The 24,194-nt window shown below is 45.0% G+C and overlaps 1 protein-coding gene across 1 annotated transcript in view; it reads right to left on the bottom strand.

The window, feature by feature from the left end:
- LOC120978001 (semaphorin-3F-like) overlaps positions 1–6,251 on the bottom strand; it is a 91,415-nt gene extending 85,164 nt beyond the window's left edge. The window contains exons 1-2 of the mRNA XM_040406219.1: positions 5,643–6,251; positions 1,511–1,622 (exon numbers count right to left, since the gene is read on the bottom strand). Coding sequence (XP_040262153.1) covers positions 1,511–1,610 — 100 coding nt within the window. The 5' untranslated portion in view covers positions 1,611–1,622; positions 5,643–6,251. The remainder of the gene's footprint in view (positions 1–1,510; positions 1,623–5,642) is intronic.
- Positions 6,252–24,194: the final 17,943 nt, after the last annotated feature.

Genomic DNA, 24,194 nt, shown 5'->3' with positions numbered 1-24,194 from the left:
GTGAGACAACCCGTTCATCCGCTCGTAAAATACAGTGCGACAATTAAAGGGCCAGAAAAATGTGGCTGCTTTCTTCCCAAAACAGCACCACACCTGTCCACAGGTAACGTGTAGTATTACAGCTCAGCCACATTCACTTCAATGGAGCTGAGCTGCCACATCAGACACTACCTATGGGCGAGTGGAGGGTGTTTTTGGAGTAAAAGAGCCATGTTTTTCTAATCCTGGACAACCCCTTTAGGGTGCCCATATATATTAGAAGAAAGTTGGCCAAACCTACCAATTTTGGCGAGATTTGCTGACTACCTCCCATTTACATGGGAGTCTTGTGTCTAGGATTGTCTGGCAGCGGTTCATCCCCCTCTCTCCACTGAAAACACATGCATGATGGGGGAAGTCGGTAAGAATAGCTATCGGCCGAGCAAGCTGCTTCGGCCACCAGCTGAGATGTATGAGGACTTTTAGCTTCTTCTACATCAGATTAGTGCACAGTGTAAAGGCAACACTTTCCGGCATGTAAACCATCAAATCCAGCTCTGTGCAGACACTTCGTCAGCAAGGAACCCTGGGAGAGTTCAGCTCTGAAGCCCACAGGATAGTGAACGCAGCTCTATAAATAACCTGATGTATGCAGTTACTCTACCTTTAATGCAGATTCATTCCAAATGATCTTGAAAATCCTACAAATACACAATCATACAAACAGCAGGGCCCTATCAACTTTCATTTTCTTGACTGCCGTGATTAAAGGGGTCCTCTCACTTCAGCAAATGGCATTTATCATGTAGAGAAAGTTAATACAAGGCACTTACTAATGTATTGTGATTGTCCATATTGCTTCCTTTGCTGGCTTGATTCGTTTTTTTCCATCACATTATACACTGGTCGTTTCCAGGGGTTATGACCAGCTGTAATCCAGCAGTGGTGGTCGTGCTTGCACATTATAGAAACATAGAATGTGTCGACAGATGGCCCAATATTATAGGCCTATGTGCACTCCTGGGGTCCCGGACACCACACAGGCCGGTGCCTTTTTCTGTCGTGTGCAAGCGCGGCCACCGATGCTGGATTGCAGGGTGGTCGTAACCCCTGGAGATGAGCCGTGTGCAATATGATGGACGAATCAAGCCAGCAAAGGAGGATATGGACAATCACAATACATTAGTAAGTGCCTGGTATTTACTTTCTCTACAGTATGAATGCCATTTGCTGAAGTGAGACAACCCTGTTTAACCCTTGCACGTAAATACTTATAATGATCATTATCTGACCTCTGTGAAAGGTTGAGCTTCATCCTATTATCACGGTTAACGGTGACAGCAAACTGAGAAGGTATTTACCACGCCCCCCCAAAAAAAAAAGATTTATTCTGCTAGGATAATGAGAAAAATATAAAAGCAAAGTCCATCTGAGTTTGGATTCATCCAGCCAATGCGACAGACGTGGATACCGCGTACAAAAGGAAAGCCGGTGCATTTCCTTGCAAACCGCGCTAATGATTTCGTCTTACCTTTGTATGACAGGTAGACACGTGCTGGTCTGGAGGTCCATGTCCTCACGGAAAAACTGAGAAGCAGGAGGAGTAGAGATGGCAGCGCGGACACCAGCATGTTGCCACTAACCTAGACACAAGGAGAGAGAGTGACAAAAGTTTACACACCGACATTCCCACAGTAACATCACAATAATCTCCCATTCACTGCCTCACTAGGCTCAAGGACAGATCACCTTACAGGACAATCAAAAAAAGGGCGTACCGTCAGACTGACCGGGGCGGCTCATGGCAGGATATGAGATTTTATTGCTGTACTGTGGAGCAGATCTGTGTTTGCTGAAAATGACCTTATCTAATCTGCCCTGTCACTGCTGGGATGTACCGGGAAATTTCCTTTCCTTCGGAGCGAAAAAAGGAAAATGATGCGGACATTAGTCAAACTGATAAAAATAAGCATCCCAGAATCGCGGGCGGACAATGAAGAGGAAATCTGTTCATTTATTTTGCTTTGCGGGACTCATAAGAGTGTGATCACCTAATGACGGAAGATATGATAGGCTTACGTAGATATGTGCCCCGCTGTTACGCTCCGAGGCCTGCGGGAGCCCAGCCGGCGTGTGAACTCATATCTGTAATGTGCTTTATAAATCAGAACTTTTATCTATGACCCTAATGATCGCTATACGGCTACATTCACACGACCGTATGGATTCTGCAGCCGCAAACTACATCTACCGCCCCCGCGCTTTCTTCGGTCCCTATTATAGAAATAGCTATTCTTGTCCAGAAAATGGACAAGAATAGGACATGTTCTATAAGTTGTGGAATGGCCCCGCGGATGACATCCGCACGCTGTCCGCATTTATTGAGGCGCCACAGAAATAAATGCAAAAAAAGGCAGATCGGAAAAAACGGTCGGAGGCCTAAACGTAAGCCTAAAGCCTCATGCACACCACCGTTGTGTGTTTTGCGGTCTGCAAATCGCAGATCCGCAAAACACGGATGGTGTCCATTTGCGGAACGGCACGGACAGCCATTATTATAACTGCCTATTCTTGCGGACAAGAATAGGACAGGTTATTTTTATTTTTTTGCGGACAACGGAACGGAGCAACGGATGCGGACAGCACACAGAGTGCTGTCCGCATCTTTTGCGCCCCCGTTGAATTGAATGAGTCCGCATCCGAGCCGCCAAAACGGCGTCTCGGAGGCGGACCAAAACAACAGCCGTGTGCATGAGGCCTAACGCTGGCCTCCTACTATTCCTTCCCACTGAAACATGCCTCCTCACCTCAGACAAGTCAGGTGGCGAGAGGGAATAAGCCTTGGTCAGATGCATCTACCATGGGAGCAAAGGATCGAACATGGTGAAATCCAACATGCTCAATCTCTCTTTCCCTTCAGACGGTCGGCGGGAGGTCCCTATATATTGGCCACCCAAAACTAGAAAACCCAGTAGTTAAATCCCCGCTATCCCCGTCAGGATCAAACTGAAAGGGCCGCAGGAAGCTGAGAAATGAGAATATTTATTGTCAATTATCCTAAAAGCTTTAACAGCATCCCATATCTCAGCTTCCTGGACCCCCTGAGACTGAAGTACACTTCCATCTTTTTTTTTATGTTTATGAAATCATGTGAAATCAGATGATGTTCACACGTGGCAGATAAGCCGCAGATTTTCCAGACAGATTGGCGGGTAGCAGCAAAAGTGGGTGAGATTTTAAAAGACTGGAAAGTGACCTACCATCCGGGCATTTCGGGGGTGAATTCACAGCAAAACTCACAACAAATTCCACATGCAATAGAAGAGGATTTTGCCACGAAATTCCAGAGTGAAATCAAAAATCACATTCCCCAGTATCCGCAATGCGTCTTTAGGAAAGATTTTTTTTTGTCTTTGCTCTATATTAAAAACCCCAGGATTGTCCGCCTGCCCCTTTCTTTTTTATTTATTTTTTTTGCATTTAGACCAGTTTTGGGATTTTATTTATCATCTACTTACATCGTTTTATATAGTTTTACGTCATTAGAATGCAAAATGATCACAGATTGCAGTTTTGCCTTAAAAAAAAAAAAAGTCAAAAACACATATATCTTGTGTGGTCCTCGTACAAAAAAAAAAAAAAAGGTTCCGAAAATGGAAGACTGAAATTATTCTATAACTAACAATGACCAGGAAGCGGTGCCGGGCACAGCATTTCTGGGTCAAATTAGGATGCAAACTCACTTTGTACAAAACTATTGTACTTTTTCGGCCCAGGGCATCCAAAGGGATTTGTGTGTAAGGGAAGGAGCGTGAGAATATACTGCGGTAAAAAGGAAGTCCTTTATAACAGGGTGTCCTTCAGGAGGATACACAAGGGAGTGACCTTACAGTTTTAGAATCCGTGAGGTTTCTTATAGGAAATTGCTTGTATTTTTAAGTCTTAGGAAGCGACATGTTAGCTTTTGCTGTCCCAGCCAGATTGTTTTCGGGAACGTGCGCGCTGAAATTGCCTAGATTGCGACACAAACTGTGATTTATAGCCAGGCCGGATCACACGTAGTGTTTTTGTTTTCGGACCGACGTGCCAAAGTTTAGTTTCTGTCTTTCTTTAAAGGGAAATCGCACCCCCAGGTGAATACATATATAGGTAAAGTGCATGAAACTCCACAAGTATAAGAGTCGACGGTGCTGCTGTGATGACTACTATACCAGACGAGGATACCTGCTGGGAAAGGCAACTCTCTGATCCATTCTAGAAACCATTTAGCTCTGATAAACCTATTAAGCATTTAATCTGCAGCGTCTCATTATTTTGTGCATGAAGAGATTCTGGGAGAAACGGAACATTAGGAACGAGACAATAAGGTTTTCCCTTTTAATCAGTGCTAACGTCACTGGGGTGGGGGAAGGGTTAAGGAGCGTAAATACTTATTTTTGGCAGAGATATGATTCTAGGGTTTAGAAAATGGAAGGATGCCGATCTGTCAGAGAGAGAGAGCTTGCACAACCCAGCCATCCACCACCTCTCAAACCTGGGACACCTCGTACCAGGCGCTAGATACGGAGGCAGCTCTGTGTTTTCCCAACTTACAAAGGAGGTTGGATGGGAGGGAGAGGGAGAACATGCTGGAAGGCAGGGAGGAAGAAGAAGAAGAAAAGAATAGGGGAAGAAAAAAGAACTCGACAAGAGGATGGAGGGATGAAGTTAAAGAGGGAAGCTCAAAAAAGCCCAGACAGGGAGGAGACTTGTAGTGGGAGATGAACTTGTCAATTAGAAAAAAGGTGAGAGAAGGACAAGTCAGAAGTGAGGGTGTGAATGGAGAAACAGCGAGTGGAAAGTATAGAAGAGACGGGACTCCACCGAGCGCAGGAAAATCAATACAGAATAAAACAAAAGACACATAGCAGATTAGGACAATGATCCTAAGGTAAGTGGTGGAAGAGACAAGACACTTCCTACACCACTCAAAGCTCATCATCATCATCATCATCATCATGTACAAATTGTTTCAGCGGTAAACCCTGAAGATGATACTTAACGGGTACGCAAAAGGAAAAAAGAATTATCTGAAATAAAACACTCCAAAATACTAACGCTACTTTCACACTTGCGTCAGAGGATTCCGTCGCCGGAACTGCCTGCCGGATCCGTCTGACAAATGCATTGAAATACCGGATCCGTCTCTCCGGTGTCATCCGGAAAAACGGATCCAGTATTATTATTTTTTTCCCACAGATTTAGCGGTCTGCAAATGTGGATCCGTCAATGAGGCAATTTTAATGCCGGATCCGGCACCAATACACTTCAATGTAAATTAATGCCGGATCCGGCAAGTGATCAGTATTTTTGGCCGGAGAGAAAACTGCAGCATGCTGCAGTATTTTCTCCGGCCAAAAACCGTAAGAGGGACTGAACGGATGCATCCTGAATGGATTGCTCTCCGTTCAGAATGCATTAGGATAAAACTGATCAGTTTTTTTTTTCCGGTATTGAGACCCTGTGACGGAACTCCATACCGGAAAAGAAAAACGCTAGTGTGAAAGTGCCCTAAATAAGTGTTGACCAGTCGGTGGAATGACTTGGCCGAGCAGAATGTTTTAAGAGAAGATTAGAACTTGGCCGAGCAGAATGTTTTACGAGAAGATTTAAGTGGTACATACCTCAGATATGTTCTTGCGAGGAAGGATTTGATAAGGGAGTAGGAGGCAGATATCCCCAATCAGCTGATGTGACTTTGTACCATTTCGAAACGTGCATTACGGGAAGTCGGCGTGATCGTCGGAGGCAACATGCGAGCTGTCAGATTGACAGGCAGGTGTATCCGGTTGTGTATACCACCTAGAGAGAAGTCACTACTTTTTCGGTTGGTTGGTTGGCAAGTTGCATACAGGCAAGGTGAATATGTCAGAAGAGCAGGAGAATGGGTGGTAAGTGTGGATGGTCTGCAGGTGGTCACCAGTCCAAGCGTTCCAACAAAAAAAGGTAAAAAGGCTTCGGCAATTCTTGCAGCCTACAATCAGCAATAAACCTGAGGACGGGGCGGGTTACGTGCACAGCTTCAGTTTAGTACTTAGCCACCAGGTCCGTGCAGTTATGTCGGTAGAGCAAAGTGTGACTGTATGAGGGAGGCTCCAGACTGACAGAACCTGACAGCTCGACTTTCCATTCTGTTGGAGTGAAAAAGGAAAGGGGGAGAGAAACAGTGGAGAAGGGAGGAGGGAGAAGGAAAGGGGAGAGAGAGAAGAGGGAATATAGGGGGGGTGTTAAAAGAGAGCGAATAAGAGTAAGCATAGAGGGAGGGACAACCCAGCCAGAGGTATGAGGGAGGGGAGAAGATTAAAGGGAAGGAATAAGACTGGGAGCAAACTACCTGATTCCAATTCACAAGTACAAGGGGAGTCAGAAGGAGAACAAGATTAGTCATGAGATAAGGAGCAGCAAGACCCAAACACCTGAGAGACAAAATGAGCGGCACTATGGAGGGGGCTGAGGTCTCAATTTGGTAATACTAGTAATGCCTAGACGAGGAGAGAAGAGGAGAGCTGGAACCGTGTGAAGCCCTGAACTCTCCAGGTTGCCATTACCATGCAATTAACCTCTGACATGCCCACAACGTAGGAGCAGCTCGATGTAATGGAGAGCGTACCACCATGCGTGTACCTCTAGCCGTGAGGCCCTTTTGACCAGGCACTTAGGTGGAAGATCAAGTCCATGTGGCATCCGTAGAAGCATATCACTAATCAGCACAAAGGAACCCCGGGGAAGGAATTTGTTTAACGTGCTGTTCACAGTCTTCTCAATTTCAAAAAGGATCCTTTCAATTTTATACTATTTTTGTACGTGCAACCCCGTGCCCCAAAACATTGCAACTTTTTTTTTTTTTGAAGAGTTCCCCTTGCATGCCCATGAAAAGCCTCATTACATATTCTGTACTTCGCATGTTCTCGTGACCTTGGCGTGCCCCTTCTGCTTTGTTTTGCCAATCCTCTCCTCTGTCAACCACTCCATTTATATACAGAGCAGGTACATAGCTGGCAGCGCAGGCCTCCCCCCCCTAAGCTCCCTACTGAGCGCAGTGGATTTCTATCCTATAGCTTCATCCATAATATAGACATATCAAGGGCAATGGAAGTGCAGGCCTTGCTAGCCCTTACCCCTAGCCAAGACAAGGGAACGCTCTGTGCTGGAAGCTGTTGACTATTCTCTGCCTCAGCGGGACGCCAGGACATGGTAAATAACTGGACGCAGAGCATAGCAACCGGCCGAGATCGAGATGCGCTTAATGGCAGTGGGTTCAATGAAACCTCGAAAACCATTAACTAGAAATCACCTTATTAATTCGCCTTCATTTACAAGGTTCACAATAATCTTTGGCTGCGCCTCGACGACCATGGATGAATGAGTGTCATCCAGACAAAACAGAGTGTCGTTTGATGAGATAGATTAGCATGATCTAATTGCTGTGGTATTAATGGACCAGGAAGCGATCGGGGGTCCCCAGGTCACACATGTAGAAGGCAGGTCAGCGCGTACGGCATTGCACAGAAACAACTCCTAACAGATCTGTCCCCTCCCAAAGGAATTCTAAACACACGGCTTATCAGACGTCTCTATGGGATGGAGACCAGAACATAGAAACCGGAGTGACAATATCACAAAGCCTAAGCAAGAGAGCCTTGTGGAGGCTTGCACAGCACAAAATAGACCGGGCGGACTCTAACAATAGATACTGTAACCGTGCGGTCGATGACATACCTGGCAAGTGCACAAGGCAGAGGGGGGTGTGAGGACAGGGATGGGAGAAAACAGGATGCAGATGAAGGCAAATAGAAAATTAGGGTGCATTCAGATGGTCTGGCCACATTGCATTGGTTTGTCTTACCACAATATGGCAGTGAAATGTCGGTGTTGCACCAACCGCACCATTTTGCTGTGGGTAAATGCCCACGATGGCACTGCGCCCTCTTAATATATTGCTTTGAATTAAAGTCAAATGAAGAGTCAGAAAGAACCCAAAATATATCATATAAGTGGAAAAAGAAAAATAATGAAAATTTAGTTACCTGAAATTTTCATTTCCTGTAGTCCGTAGACCGCACAATCATGAACGGGACTAAGGCTACTTTCACACTGGCGTTTCTGGGTCCGCTTGTGAGATCCGTTTCAAGGCTCTCACAAGAGGCCCAAAACGGATCAGTTCAGCCCCAATGCATTCTAAATAGATAAGGATCCGTTCAGAATGCATCAGTTTGGCGTTTGGTCTCCGTTCCGCTTTTGAGGCGGACACCAAACTGATCCGTCCTGACTTACAATGTAAGTCAATAGGGACAGATCCATTTTCAATGACACAATATGGTGCAATTAAAAAACGGATCCGTCCCCTATTGACTTTCAATGTTAAGTCAGGACGGATCCGTTTAGACTTAGACTTTTTTTTTAAAAGAATAATGCAAACGGATCCGTCTGTGCAGATACAAGACGGGTCCGCACCGAACGCAGGTGTGAAAGTTGTGCTGCCACAGGACCTCCAGGAAAATGAACAGTTACCCAACAGCACAATCATGAATGAGACTTACAAAGCTGTGCCGCCGCAGGACATCCAGGAAAATGAACATTTATTTACCTGAAATTTCCATTTCCTACAGTCTGCAGGCAGAACAGCTTTGTAAGTCCCATTCGTGACTGGGCTGCCGTAGGCCATCCAGAAAACCAAACATTTCAGTAATAACTGTACGATGAGCAGAACTAAATACAGATTGCGATCACAAACACGCTCATACATCCAGCAATCCCCTTGTTCTGCTTAATGCATTCATTCCAGCTAGGCGCTCGGTTAAAAAGGGATGAACTTTAGCAATTATATTAGAAAGAAATGCAATAGTACAAATGATCGCATGCAAAACACAGACGCAGTGTATCATCAGTACCTCATTACCTTTTAGACTGGAGCAACGAGAGAACCAGGGCCCAGATAAAATGCCGCGAGGGAGCTGCGCTTTTTTCGCTCTCTTTATCCCGGGACAATGCAAATACTGGAGAGAAGGGACACAAAAGTCTGGAATGTGCTGAGGGTCTCATAAAGTGATCAAGGCCCCCTCTGGGAGCCCAGCTTAAATCACTCACTCCTACAATTTTGCCTGTCCCATTGAAACGCTGGAGAGGATGCTGCCCTCTTGCCCAGTGTTCTTCAAGAGGACACCTACACTAATTAAGAAACTGGAGGATGAGAAGCAACCAGAACAAAGATGAAGGCAGAAGGGAGTCTTGGAATAATTGCCTCTAAATGACACGACGAGATGGCAAATATTAGGCACTGCTGGCACGCAGAACGCCAAGGGTGGACCATGCCAGATGATACGAATGTTGGGGAATTGCGCAGGAAACCTCTTACGGCAGCATAAGCATTTGCGGCAGGGCTCTTATGCTCTGAGAGTCACTTGGGTACAGTGGCAATTAGATGAGAATGGACCAACTTAACGCACCATCTTGATTAGACACTTTTTAAGAAAAAAAATTCAGGGTGCTTCTGGCCTTACGTTAACATTCCTGTTGGCTTGTTTAATCCTGCATTAGGAGCCAGTGATAAGAATCAGACAAACAGGCAGAGCAAGCTGGCAGGGAGCGAAGGATGAGGGGAGGGGTGGAATGGTGGAAAAAGGAGCGTAAAAAAAAATCAGTAACCAGTTCAAAACAGTTTTATCTCGAAAGGCAGCATCCCACCGTCCTCCGAGCAGATGGTGACATTGACAGGGAATATGTGGGCGCCTGCGTGCGTGCTGCATCTTTCCTTATCCTTAGATAGCATATGGATAAGGGGTGACAATCCTGACTGCTGGCATGCCGCGCTGCGCTTGTAAGAAATGACTCTCTACAGTTATCTCCCAACAGAAGCCTGGATGCTGGACGTGTAGTGATAAACCCAGGATGCCGGAGAGTATTGTGATCATTTCTCACGGAAAATCAAACATTTTTCATTTATTTGCTCAGATTTGCATATGATATTTAAACCACGGGCGAAAGTTAAAGAGAGGGATGCGGAAAAGCGCTGACGTAAGACATAGTTTAATGTGTAATTTAATCTAATCTCGTGTTTTGGCTGGAAATGGTTTATTATTTCTGACGTGCTTAAAACAAAATCAGTAAAAATCAACTGGGCAGAAAAGAAGGTTTTCTGTTTTTATGGGGCAGGCTTATTGCAAATGGGTAGATCACCTATTCAATATAACCACTGAGACCTCATTCGCATTGCCAGGCATCCGAAATATGGACGTGGCATACAAATACTTCCATTTTTTAGTTTATGTTGCTTTGAGCTGTATCCATGATTCTTATTATTACTATTATTTTATGCACTTACATAGCCCTGACATATTCCGCAGCGCTTTACAGACATTAGCATCAAGCTGTCCCCAATGGGGCTCACAAGCTAAGGTCCCTATCAGTACGTCTTTGGAGTGGGGGAGGAAACTCAAGTACTCGGAGGAAACCCACGCAAACACAGGAAGAACATACAAACTCCATGTAGATGTTGGCCTTGGTCGGGACCCCAGCGCTAACCACTGAGCCACCGTGCCATGCTACAAGAATGGATCGAAATACAGACATCTATAAAAGCTGCATACTGAGCGGGATTCTGTTATGGACAATGGTCGAGAAGGCAGTGTATCTGAAACAGAGGTTCACTGGATAAGAATACGACACATATCTACAAGAAATGTGACCATGTGAATGTGGTCTTGTCGGAGAATAATAATAATAATAATATCCTTAATTTGTAAGAACAGGAGACCCACACGGTAAAGGCCTAAACCACACGTCATGTACTAGTAGAGATGTTTGATAGGTGGGGTTTTCCTCACTTATGTGACCACGAACCACGTTCCATCCTGTCAAAGGCTGAATTTCCTCCCACCCATCAGACATTTATCGCATTTTATGTGGATTTGGGAATACCGCCCTTCAAAGTGTCCCTTCCAGCATACTCTGACTTCAGACATGGGGAGACGAAAGTGCATGCTCGGCGATACAGTTGCCGAGTATTGTACTGCAAGTCCTATCCTAATCATCGAGACCCGTGCATGGGCATCTTATCTCGGCAATTGTACCACCTGGTGAGTGTGACCGAAGGGACACTTCAAAAGGGGTATTCCCGGATTTTAAAAATTATGGCTTATCCTCTGGATAGGCCATCAATATCTGACCTGACACCTCAAACAGCCACTGATGTTAGCGCTGCTGGAACTACGCATTGTGTAGTGCAGGGATCCTCAACCTGCGGCCCTCCTGCTGTTGTAAAACTACAACTCCCACCATGCCCAGCTGTAGGCTGTTCGGGGATGCTGGGAGTTGTAGTTTTGCAACAGCTGGAGGGCAGCAGGTTGAGCATGCCTGGTGTAGTGGACAGAGCTGGTTACTGCGGTGCTGCTCCTATTCACTTCAATGGATCGAGCTGTGTACTTCCAGCACGGACTACCAGTGTTGGAGCTAGGCAGAAACAGGTGATCCGTAGGGGAGCAAGGTGTCGGACACCTGGCGATCTGATATTGATGGCCGTTAATGTTAAAATCCTAGAATATCCCTTCAAAATTGTCAAATATAGCACTAGACAAGGCTGGCATCAGAAACTGTGTTTGCATATTTGATATTTTTTTTATTTTTTATTTTTTTTTGGGGGGGGGGGGGGAGAGGGGGAGAACCAGTATATAGAAAAGTGGTCTGCCACGTCTTCTGGAATGGGTTCCTGCTTTTCCCCCAGGAAAAAAAAAAAAGAAAGAAAAGAAAATGTGCAACACAGTTTTTCCTTGTGTATGAGCTAACTCTCCCCATCATCAAGCCTGATAAAACGCTATAAGTTAAGGTTCATTTGCGCTGAGCCTTTTTTTCATGCAATGTGAACTAAAATAACATAATGAGCGTTAAGCGCAACCATAATCAGCCTTGTAATTGAGCGAATCAATTGTTCGTGAAAAATAAGACGTGTTGGGCATTCTGAAAATGTATTGTGCCAGCGGTCTACTCATGTCATTAATTCATTAATTCACATGAATGGCTCTGCGCTGCAATACCAGACACAGCCTATGGACGAGAGGGGCGCCGTTTCTGAGGGAAGGGGGGGGGGGGGGGGAGGCAGGTGCTTTTTTCTAATCCTTGGAAAACCCCCTGCCATTTTTTGCATTCACTTCTCTCCGGTTGTTAAAACTTTAGAAAAAAAACTGAGTTTGGGATTTTACGAATAAATAAAAGTTTCTCCAGTTCATTAACTTCCAAAAAGTATTTAGAACACCAAGTTCAGGACGTTTCACTGTGGGTTTATTTTGTACGAAATTCAGGCTGTTTTTCCCCTCCTTTTCTTCTTCAAATATTTGGTATTGGGGTGTACAGCATCTCCGGCCAGCCGCTCACAAGCCTTTCTCTTCATGGCTGACTGGACGAGGGCCCTGGCGATGGAATGGAAAGTACAGGTGTTCCTCTACACCGCCACAATGTGTCAATGGGCTTTCACTGGGACAATGTAATGGTCCTCCATTCATGAAATGCTATAGACAGAGAAGGGGAAGTGAAAGAAAATGATTAGGAGGTGGAAAGAGGAAATTAGAGGAAGGAGGGTGGGGGGGGGGAATAACGTAATTGTCAGAGGAAGAAAATAGAAACAAACAAAAAGACTAAAAAAAAAAAGACAAGTAAAATAAAAATGAGAAAAGTTCAAAAAGCTTTGGGGGTTTCCAAAGATTTTCCTGCTTCATTCTGAGGTCAACTCATTTTTGGCGAGCACTACTATGGTGTAAAATGACCTCAAATAGGTGAGATTTGCGTCAAAATCGCATCAAATCTGCAACAAAACCCACATGTAACATGCGGATTAGGTGCAGAAACACAGAAATCCGCATGCAAAAGTCTACCCGCACCCAACGAACGTGCGCAAACACTGCATAGCAAAGCCACAGTGGATTGGATGCGCAGCTTAGTCACACGCTATACTACTACGTGTACAGACACCCTTAAAGGGGTTATCCAAGCCCTATAATGTCCCCTCTGATGCCCAGGCCCCTCATGTAGGTTATACTTACCCAGCTCCCTGCGTCCCTCCTGAAGCCCGAATGGCCGCCTCTGCATCTCCCTGTCTCGCGGAGCTTGCAGCATTGCATGTGTACTTCACACGCGTGTCAAGAAAAACGGAAGAATAACCATCTACACCTCCCAGCAACCATCAGTGAAAAACGTATTGCATCCAGATGCCTTCTGTTTTTCACACATGCCCCATTCATTTCTATGGAGCCAGGGATGGGTAAAAAAAAAAAAAGAAACGCACAATATAGAACGTGCTGCAATTTTTCGTGAACGCAGAGATGATGCGTGAGAAACAATGCTCGTGTGCACAGACCCATTGAAAGGAATGGGTCAGGATTCAGTCTGGATGCTAAACGTTCGTTATACACATTGAATCCGGACGGAAAACTCGCTCGTATGGGAAAGGCCTAATCGTTCAGCCGACAGCTCTCTTTCCCAATACATATGCATGTTCGGCTCGGTTAACCACGCATATGTAGTCATTGGGGGAAGGGGAGAAAGTCACTGCCTGACAGCGGCTTCTCTCCTGAGGACAAAAGGATCAGGCAACTGAATCGAAGGTGTCTGATCCTCATCTCCCCTGACATCTGCTGTTGGGAACAGTCAGGAGGCCGCCATACACATTAGATTGGTGGGTTTAGTCAATATACATCTAATGTGTATGGGCGGCTTATGACTAGCCAGGGTGATACCACACGGTGAGGTCAAGCCAGACCCACCCGTGGGCTGCACAATTTCACCGTACAGCCGCGTGGTGATTGGTCATTGCAGATGACGGTGGTCCTGCCAAACCATGATATATTTACTGTAAAGGCCCATTAGTTGTAGTTCCAACTTTAAAATCATCTGAAAGATAGAAAATGAAAAATGTATACACATCTAGCCTCAAATCTGTGACCGCCGTGTGGTGTCAGACATCACGCCATCCACTGGTTTGTTTCCATTCATACACCGACAACCAGTTAAATCTTGTGTTAATCCTTAAATCCCACTTGTTGCTAGTGGTCGGCTGATATCAGGAAAGCACAGGCTATGCACTGTCACTGCTCTGGTCTGTTGGGCGAGTTGCAGATAAAGCAGCCACTTCATAGTAGTCGGTGCAGTTTTTCACTTTCGGGTTGTCAGATATTTTCAGGCAAAGCGTCAGATAACCTTTGTGTGGGGTGGTTGCATTTTACAACTCTTCGGGCATGATATTATACCATCATAGGCTGCACATACCGTATGATCTATTGTAGCAACCGGTGTCCACTGTTTGTATTCAATTTCGTGCCAAGCCTGCCAATGTGAAGGCATGAACGGCTCTTATTTCTGTAACGCAAGTACAATGCGGTTGGGTGAGGACTGTTGACAGGGTGCATGGTCAAGTCCCACATGGAAACCCTGCCCTGACGTTAAACTGGACACAGACCTGCTGACAACCAAACAATGGACAGACAAGCCCGGTGCCACTTATCTCAGAGAAACGACAGGATTTGAGAGGTTGAAATCCAACCTAGCGAATCCTTGTTTGATCTCCGACTCCAAGACAGATCCCACAGCCAGTAGATTGTTAGCAGATCCCATAGTAGCTGGCAGGATCTGTCAAGAAAAATTGATTGCCTATGCTAGGCAGATCATATGTTATGCTGGTTGCTGCAATAATCAATTTTCGAAAGAAAAAAAAAAAGGTTATTTTTCTGCAGGCTGAATTTGGCGCAGAAAACTGCCTCCCATTGTTTTCAGGCTGTGCTGCAGTTCATACAGCTGCGGTATATTGGGACGACATGTCATTTCTTGGCGTAGTTGCGGCCATAAGCCATTCCATCCCATTAAAGTCTATGGAAGGCAGATTCCGTGCGGCTGCACAGAGCCTACAAGACACGCTGTGTGAACAGCCCCCTAGGATACACGTGATGGCAACACTGCAGCAGTAAATTAAAAGCTCTACAGAGGTAAAGTATCAAGCATGCATTTATTTGCCCGGCCAAAGATGCCATTGTGCTTAGGAAAGAAAATCGACGCTGTTTTTCGTACTTTATTTTTCAGGCTGTGGCTACGTTTTACCAGTAAGACAATAGGCAAATATACGACCCAAAAAAATAATAATAATTAAAACGCACCAAGAAGGAGTTGGAATGGAACTTTCTCTGTGTGAGGTAATGATGGTAGATGTGAGCGATTATAATATTACAGGAAAGGAGAAGTTACTGGGGAAACTACAATAGAAAGGAGCCTCTAGGACCCTGTTGGGCACCTCTAGTCTGGATACAAGAGGAGATACGGCCTCCAGCCCGGGTGCAAGAGGAGATACGGCCTCCAGCCCGGGTGCAAGAGGAGATACGGCCTCCAGCCCGGGTGCAAGAGGAGATACGGCCTCCAGCCCGGGTGCAAGAGGAGATACGGCCTCCAGCCCGGGTGCAAGAGGAGATACGGCCTCCAGCCCGGGTGCAAGAGGAGATACGGCCTCCAGCCCGGGTGCAAGAGGAGATACGGCCTCCAGCCCGGGTGCAAGAGGAGATACGGCCTCCAGCCCGGGTGCAAGAGGAGATACGGCCTCCAGCCCGGGTGCAAGAGGAGATACGGCCTCCAGCCCGGGTGCAAGAGGAGATACGGCCTCCAGCCCGGGTGCAAGAGGAGATACGGCCTCCAGCCCGGGTGCAAGAGGAGATACGGCCTCCAGCCCGGGTGCAAGAGGAGATACGGCCTCCAGCCCGGGTGCAAGAGGAGATACGGCCTCCAGCCCGGGTGCAAGAGGAGATACGGCCTCCAGCCCGGGTGCAAGAGGAGATACGGCCTCCAGCCCGGGTGCAAGAGGAGATACGGCCTCCAGCCCGGGTGCAAGAGGAGATACGGCCTCCAGCCCGGGTGCAAGAGTGTAAACGCTAAGGATTTTCTCCCTGAAGTTCCACAGTAGAAAATCCACAGCGCATACACCCTATAGGTGGAGGTTCTCCTGAATGGGTGTTCTGCAGATTTATGAAGAGCTTGTTGGGGAGGTGACATAAAAAAAAACACCACCACTTACCTGTAAGAGTCCTTTGCCCCATCAGGGCTTGTTTAGATCGGTGAAATATGTAATCTGTACCGGTATCATCGGCTTATAGGTGACTGGGCATTAGTGGCTATGTGGATGGTTTAAATGAAGAAGGCTCTGGCGCTCTATAATCTGTAGCAATACATATTTTTACTCACACTGTACAATGACTTTAGCAGAACGGGAAGAAGAGCCAAATTTCCTACCGTAGCTTTGCAAAGATATTCTATTTGCCACGTAGTTAACTAACGATGTGAAAGCACAGCGACAACCTTCTCACTGTTGGTACGTTAGTTTCATGACCCATTTTTCTACAAAATAAAAGTTAAAAAATAACTCTAAAAAAAATAAGTCAAAGTGCAGTTCCATTATATAGCGTTGGTATATCATTGTGTAAGGAAATTGAGCTCTATGGTAATGCTGCCCTACAGGTGAAACTTGAAAAATTTGAATATCGTGCAAAGTTCATTTATTTCAGTAATGCAACTTAAAAGGTGAAACTAATATAGGAGATAGACTCATTACATGCCAAGCGAGATATTTCAAGCATTTGTTATAATTTGGATGATTATGGCTTACAGCTTATGAAACCCCAAAGTCACAATCTCAGGTCCCCTTTGCTCAGGGGGTATGGATTAATTAGCGGACTAGAGTCTGACACTTGGAGCCTAGAATATTGAACCTTTTCACAATATTCTAATTTTAAGCTGCATTACTGAAATAAAATTAACTTTTGCACGATATTCAAATTTTTAGAGTTTCACCTGTACATAAGAGCGGCCCAGGTATATGACGGGGCCATACGGCATAGAAAAGTTTTTTTTTTAAAAATTGCGCTTCACCATAGCCAAGCACATACATGGGGGAATTGGAAGATGGATACGGCCAGCCTCAAAATTTAACTTGACATCCCATCATGCACTATTCTGTGGTGTAGTGCACTTTTTGGGTATGAGATGCAAGGGAGACATGTAAATACCTTGGCTGTATGCGATTTTTTTTACCTGAATCGGTTATCAGTATCTGATCGGTGGCGTTCCGACACATGGGACCCCTGACGATCAGCTGCTTGAGAAGGCACCAGTGCTTACAGTAGTGCCATAGCCTTTATACCGGTTTGCCTTGGCCGTATGACTGTTCACACGGCCTAAGCGCAGCTCAGCCCCATTGAAATCAATGGGTCTGAGCTGCAATACCAAGCACAGCCACTATACAATGTACAGCGCTGTGCTTGGTAAGCTACGAGAAGGCCACGGTGCTACTGCGAGCACCGATTTTTTTCTCAAAACAGCGGAGGTCCCGAGGGTCGGACCCCCACTGATCAGCTACTGATGATCTATACCAGGCATGGCCAACCTGAAGCTCTCCAGCTGTTGCAAAACTACAACTACCAGCGTCCCCAGAGTGACTACAGCTAGGCATGGTCGGAGTTGTAGTTTTACAACAGCTGGAGAGCCGCAGGTTGGCAATCCTTGACCTATACAGAAAAAAAAATCTGGTAAGACCCCTTTAAGACCATTAATAACTCCCCCCCCCCCCCCCCCATAATTCTGTCCTGAAAAGTAAACTGTATAATTATGCCAGAGCTGCACTTTAACCTACATAAAAATAACTGACTAAGATGATGTGGAAGCCATGTCTATCAGATACCGAGCTGTGAACTTACACCTGGTTAATGTGTCATTCATGGCTAAATGTGGATATTGTGTCCGAATGAATCTAAATTAGCAGTGATGAGATCAAAGAGCACAAACAAATAATACAGGAAGAATATTTTATTAAAAATTAACAACCTCCTCTGTGGAAAGGAACACATTTTTTATTTATTTTTTTCAATGAAAAAGGGAAATTGCAAACAGCAAAAAAATAAAAATAAAAGAGCATTGGGTAAAAAAGGCAATCAAACACAATTAGACTACATTATACAATATACTATAAGCCATGTAATAAAATGAACCCACACTCACCGCTAGAGTAGCCCTGGTGATCATCCTCGCATAAAGAACAGGGTAGTAGGACGCTACAGTCTTTGGACTACCGAGATACAAGGACATCTACATCTGGTAGACTGGGCACTGGACTGAGCCTGCCTTCCTACTAGACAATATATTCAAAGCTAGGCTAAATGACTAAAAGCAAGTTCGGAAATCTTGCAACCAAAAACAGAAATCATGGTAAGTGTAAGACATAATCAATGCATCTAGGACATGGCCACTATACCTGCAATACAGGTCGCCCTTTCACAAAATTCTTCAGAAAGAGAAATCTTCACTGCACCAGTAAATTCAGCTTTTCATATTGTTCACATGAATGGCCATATACTATGGCTGCAAACAGAGCCGTCCTATAGGGTCACTCATTGGTATTACATAATATCGTAGGGGTTTTCCGGGAACTGAATGATGATGCCTAATCTTAAGTCGTGGGGGGTCCAACTACCAATACCCGAAAGGTTTGGAGTGGCCGAGGGACTCATCCAAGTGCTGCGACCTCTTCATGTTATATCAAGCACAGCGCCGCACATTGCATAGTGGCTGTGCTTGGTATTGCAGCTCAGTCCCATTCACTTGAAGTGCGTGTAAGCCATGTAACCAGCGATGTGACATCGCCTAGGAAGAGGCTGGGGCACTCACTCAAAACAGCTGATCTGAATAAGATACCAACGTACTATCCTGAGGATGGGTCATCAATATTTAAATCCCGGAAAACTGTTTAAAGGGGTATTCCTATTACATTATGTTATTCCTTATCCACTGGGACCCCCACCGATCATACCCCCTGCAGCCCTGCCAGAAATGAACGGAGAGACCAGTCGGGCATGCGTGCGGCAGCTCCATTCATTTCTACGGGAATTTCTATCTCCAGAACTCTCATAGAAATGAATGGAGAGGCCACATGCATGTGTGACCGGCCGCTACGTTCATTTCAAGGGGGCTGCAGGGGCATCCATTCTCGTAGGGGTCCCAGCGGTAGGACCCACATCCATCTAATAGTTATCTCCTATCCTCCTTAACTTAATGTAACTGGAATACTCCTTTAGGTTCACATCTGTGACTTCTGCTGCTACTTCTACAAAGGCAATCTGTATGTCAGGTTTAGTGGTCAACATTTGGGGGTAATATCTCTTTAAACAGAATATACATAAAAAGTGCATTCTTTTTAACTAAAACCCATTGCAGTTACCTCACCTCGAATTTCATTTTTTTATTTTTAAACCATTGCCCACGTATTACAAGTTCCCCCGCCAAAAAAAGAAAGAATAATGCACAAAAACTTCAGAAGTATACAAAAAAAAAATTATATTTTAAGAGGCAACTGCAGAAAATCGGGAAGACAATTGCTTGCACTGCGCTTAAAAGCAACTAGCATAACCTGCCATGTCACTGGCAGATACAGAAGGTTTTATTGCAGAATCACGCCAGCGGGGCCAAGGTGTTAGGCATGTGTCATGTAACTATACCACTGCATATGTGTAAATGGCTGAATAAGAGAAACGCTACACCTTACTGCCATATTATTCAGTCCTGCAGCTGCAAGGGAGGCATTGTTCGAGTCCGTGTGTGGGAAGATGGCCCATTCCATAGAGCGTTGAGTAAGGACAACCCTGAAAGGAGAGAACACAAACAATGCCACCTATGCAGTAATAGACCCCCCTGAGATCAATATTCAGGGAGCGTGTCCTCAACGACATGGCTACGAAGCCAAGCATAGTGCCAGATAGGCTTAGCTCACCTGTACCATGCTTATAGCGATGCCTGGCAGGTAAAATAGTCATTTTTTTGTAATCAGCAAATGATGCCTTTAGTACAACGAGGGAGGTGCCGTTGCTCTCAGTGCACCGTTCACTGCCCAGCTCCTACCTTAGACCGCTGATTGACAGGCGAGATTACGTACCTACTGCCTGGCCTTGTCAATTAACAGTCTGAGGGACGAGCTGGGCAGCAAATGGGCAGAGCTTCTGTTCAATGAGAGCAAGTCATTGCACTAGAGGCATCATCTGGATGGCCTTGTCAATTAACAGTCTGCGGGACGAGCTGGGCAGCAAATGGGCAGAGCTTCTGTGCAATGAAAACAAGGCATTGCACTAGAGGCATCATCTGCATATAAGAAAAAAAAGGGTCAAGCTTATCGGCAAGAGAGCCATAGATCGCTATAAGGGTCCATTCACACGTCCGTAAGCGTTTTGCGGATCCGCAAAACATGGACACCGGCAATATTGAAAATTAATGGGTCTGCACCCGTTCCACAAAATTGCGGAACGGATGCGGACCCATTTTGCGGACGTGTGAATTGACCCTAAGAATGGCAGCATTGGAATCAGGTGAGCTAAGCCTATATGGCACGATGCTTGGTTGCATGGTGACGTTGCTGAGGATAGACTCCCTTATATGTATAGAACCAATGCCATGGGACACATGTAACTCTACCTTATACTTCCAATATTGGCAGAACGGTAAGTGTCTCTGCACCTACAAAGCTGACCATACACTGGTGGACATCATTGGTAGACATCAACAGGTCCAGAAGGATCCAAACTTTGATCAGAACTTCTACAACGTCCGTGATCGATGACGAGCACTTCTGATCAACGTTCTTAATGTCCCAACAGTGCAGAACAGAGGCGGAGGAGGCTAACTTAAGATGGCCAAAAACCCTCAATAGCTGTCAGCCGACAGCTATTCCTCCCGACGCCTGGCCGAGTGTATATGTGTTCTGTATGGGAAGAGGGGAGGGAGCCGATGCTAGACATCTCTGGCGGCAGCTTATGTCTGAGAAAACTCAACATGCCCGATCTTTCTTTCCCCTGACATCATCTGTCGGGGAAAAGTCGGGACGCCCTCATACACATCAAAAAGTTGGCCAGTCCCTCCTCTGTCTTTAATTTGTATGGGCAGCATAAGCGATCTGCTAAGGGAATAACCCTAACTGAGACTTTAAGAATCCAACCTAAATGGCCAGTCTTGCTAAAATTTGCTTACCTAGGGCATTTATTGAGATAATTTCCACAGCTCAAGCAAGTTATCGATATTAAAAAATATACATCACAAAGAAACAATATACAAAAGTACAGAGAACAGCACAGCCTTACATAGGAAATAGAACAGGTACAAAAGGCATTTTAACATTGATTATGCATTTGGGGACGTGGAGTTTTTTTTTTTGTTTTCCACACATTTTTGTTACATCACCGATAACAAAATATACAGAACACAAAAGACAATATGTAAGAACCCATAGCATGAACTGGAGATAATGACATAATTTTACCTTAAAGGGGTTGTCGCATCTCACCGTTACTAAGATGAGATGGGACTAAGCCCCGACCAATAGTGGAGCGGGCCGTCGCTGAGCTCATTTTAGTGGCTCCCATTGCAGTGCATAGTAGGCTAGTTTCACATCTGCTGCCCCAATTCCGGCAGGACCCAGGACTGCCGGCTGCTACCGGAATGCCCGCCGGCCCTATTAATTATAATGGGGTCTGGCAGAGCTCTGGCATAGAATTGGCTGCACGCAGTGGTTTTTGTCCCGCCGATTCTATGCCGGAACAGCCTGTTGGATGGCTGTAGCGGACATGTGAAAGTAGCCGCGCTATTTCCCTAGCTCCCATAAATTGCAACGGGAGCCAATTAAAGAGCGGAGTGCCAGCTCGACTTACTAACCGCGAGATGAGACAATCCCTTTAAGAAAACAAAAACCTCATTGTGAGGTATCATACCAGTAAAAAGGATGACTGCGTTCAAGAAGTTTACTGTGCATAGGAAAGAAGGAAAAAAATCCTCTATAATTAAAGATTAAGGGGGACATTTAGATTTTGTCGCCAGTCATAGTCCCTGTCCGCTGCAGCTTGGTACGCCTACGTTATGAAGAGGCGCCGGCCTCTACATAACATAGGCGCGTCATCCGGCAGCCGTTCAACACCAGCTCCCTAGCCAAAAACAAGCGCAAAAAATGATGAAGGAGAAGGGCCTGCTGGCCCACCCTCTACCCGCCCACGTCAAGTCCTTTTTTTCTCGGAACGCGTGGCATACACGGGGGGGGGAAAAAAAGGCGCATTTTGCCACAAATCACCTTGGCGACAAAATCTGCGCCAAAAAGCGGCGTATATTTGTTCATTAATGACCCCCTAAATGTCATGTATGTTCCTGAAAAGGTTTACGCACGTTTGTGACTACTATGGGAAGTTCTTCGCATAACAGAACTTGCATTTTATAACATATGTTTACCTTTGAACACAATTTTTACCATTTTTTATGCACATAAAATTGATCAGAAACGTTATACATAAATTACTTCTCTCGTACTAAGCCGGAGATATAGCCCAGAGATGAATGCTGGTTACCACTGGATCCAGTCAATGCTGACCGCCTTTCCCCTAACAGCTAAAACTAGCCACACACGGCGGACTCTGGACAGCCGAGATGGACAGTTTACACCATTATCTTAGGCCCATTTACACTACTCAACGGAGCAGACGATTGCCAGGAAAGAAGCCTTCCTTCCCAGTAATTGCCTGCTTGTCAGTGAAGGAGACTGCTGCATTTACATGCAGTGATCTCCTCCACAGTATGGGGATAAGCGATCACTAACACCATCTCTCATCCCTATACATTATTGACAATTGGGGGGGAATATAGCAAGAGGGGAATTCTGAAGTCAGTTTTTCTTCAGTCTGCGTTGTGTACTTTATGCCACATTTATCAAATGTTTCATGTTACTTAATAAATTTGTCTTCTCCTTAAACCTAACACTTTTGTCTAGGAAAGCTACTTCAGCATTCCTACTCCACCCTCCTACTGGACGGAAATTAAGACTTTTTAGAAAAGTATCTATCATAAATTTGCTATTTTCACCCACTTTTCCACCCACATTGCAAAACTGGGCTGAGTGGTGTAAAAATGCAAAAAGGCAAGAGAGTGCAAAAAGTCGCAAAAGCCCTATTTAGCGACTTTTTGGAGCCAGAGATAAATCTGCCCCTTTCTAGAGAAAAGTCTATGGAGCAAACTGCCAGGAAACGCCATTTCCAAAGCATGGTGCGTTTTCATATAACACTAAATTACCCTGAGAATGACAAAAAAATTAAAGCATGTATGTAGCCACTCTTATATTTCACTACAAACTACATCACAGTAACATCCAGCCTCAGCAAAAAACACTGCAAAAAGAGATGAAAAAAAAAACACAACAAAATATTGTGTGTGAAACTGGCCTAAAAGTATATCAGCAGCTTAAAGGGAATGTGTCATCGGAAAAGGGCCTATTTTTCAAACCATGTATTTATATCAAACATATTTTTAAAGAAGTTTTGGCGATGTTATTTTTAATTAAATTTAATTTCCCATGTCACTATCTGCTAAATCCTGCAGTTAGCGACCGGGCCACTAAATCTTAATAATAGGAGCCATTCTTCGTTTGCTCAGATCACTTTTCAGCAGTCATCTCATTATCATTATAGAGAGGATTTGCCTACATTCAGACGACAGTGAAAAAAGGCCATTATAAACGGCAAAACAGTTTGCTTTTAACAACCTTTTTTTCACTGATGCCTTTCTGAGAAACGGCCATTAAAAACAGTCCTCTTCAATTGTATGGGGGGACATCCAGCCGTGAAAACAGACAAAATAAGACATGTCATATTTTTTTTTAATCACAGGTCAATAAATGGCTGTGTGAATAACCCCATAGACTGCCGCTGTTCTTAAAACATCCACACAGCCTTTTTTCATCGTGATGTTACAATGACAGATATCACCTATATATAGATAACACAAGATCCCCCGTTCACAATAGGCGATATCACAGCTTATCGACTCCTTCCTGACCTCTGCACAGGTCACAGAGCATGCCTAGAAAACTCCCCCATTTATTGTACCTATGGGTCATGGTGGCTCCTGTAAAGCACATCTCTAAATGCTGTTAACAGCTCAGACAAGATGGCTGCCCACATAATCATGTTCAGGATATAAAAAAATTTTTACAGATTAGAATAAAAGGATCTGGTTCTAACTGGCAGAAAAAAAATTATAGGTGACACACTCCCTTTAAAGGAACAATATACACTGAAAATACAGCGACCGCTTGATCTAACATTGGGCATGGAGAGATGCCGCTACATATTGGGCATGAGAGA

Source organism: Bufo bufo, chromosome 8, assembly GCF_905171765.1.
Source record: "Bufo bufo chromosome 8, aBufBuf1.1, whole genome shotgun sequence".
Classification (NCBI taxonomy): domain Eukaryota; kingdom Metazoa; phylum Chordata; class Amphibia; order Anura; family Bufonidae; genus Bufo; species Bufo bufo.
Note: the sequence above shows the minus strand (reverse complement) of the source record. Positions and strands in the feature narration are given on the sequence as shown.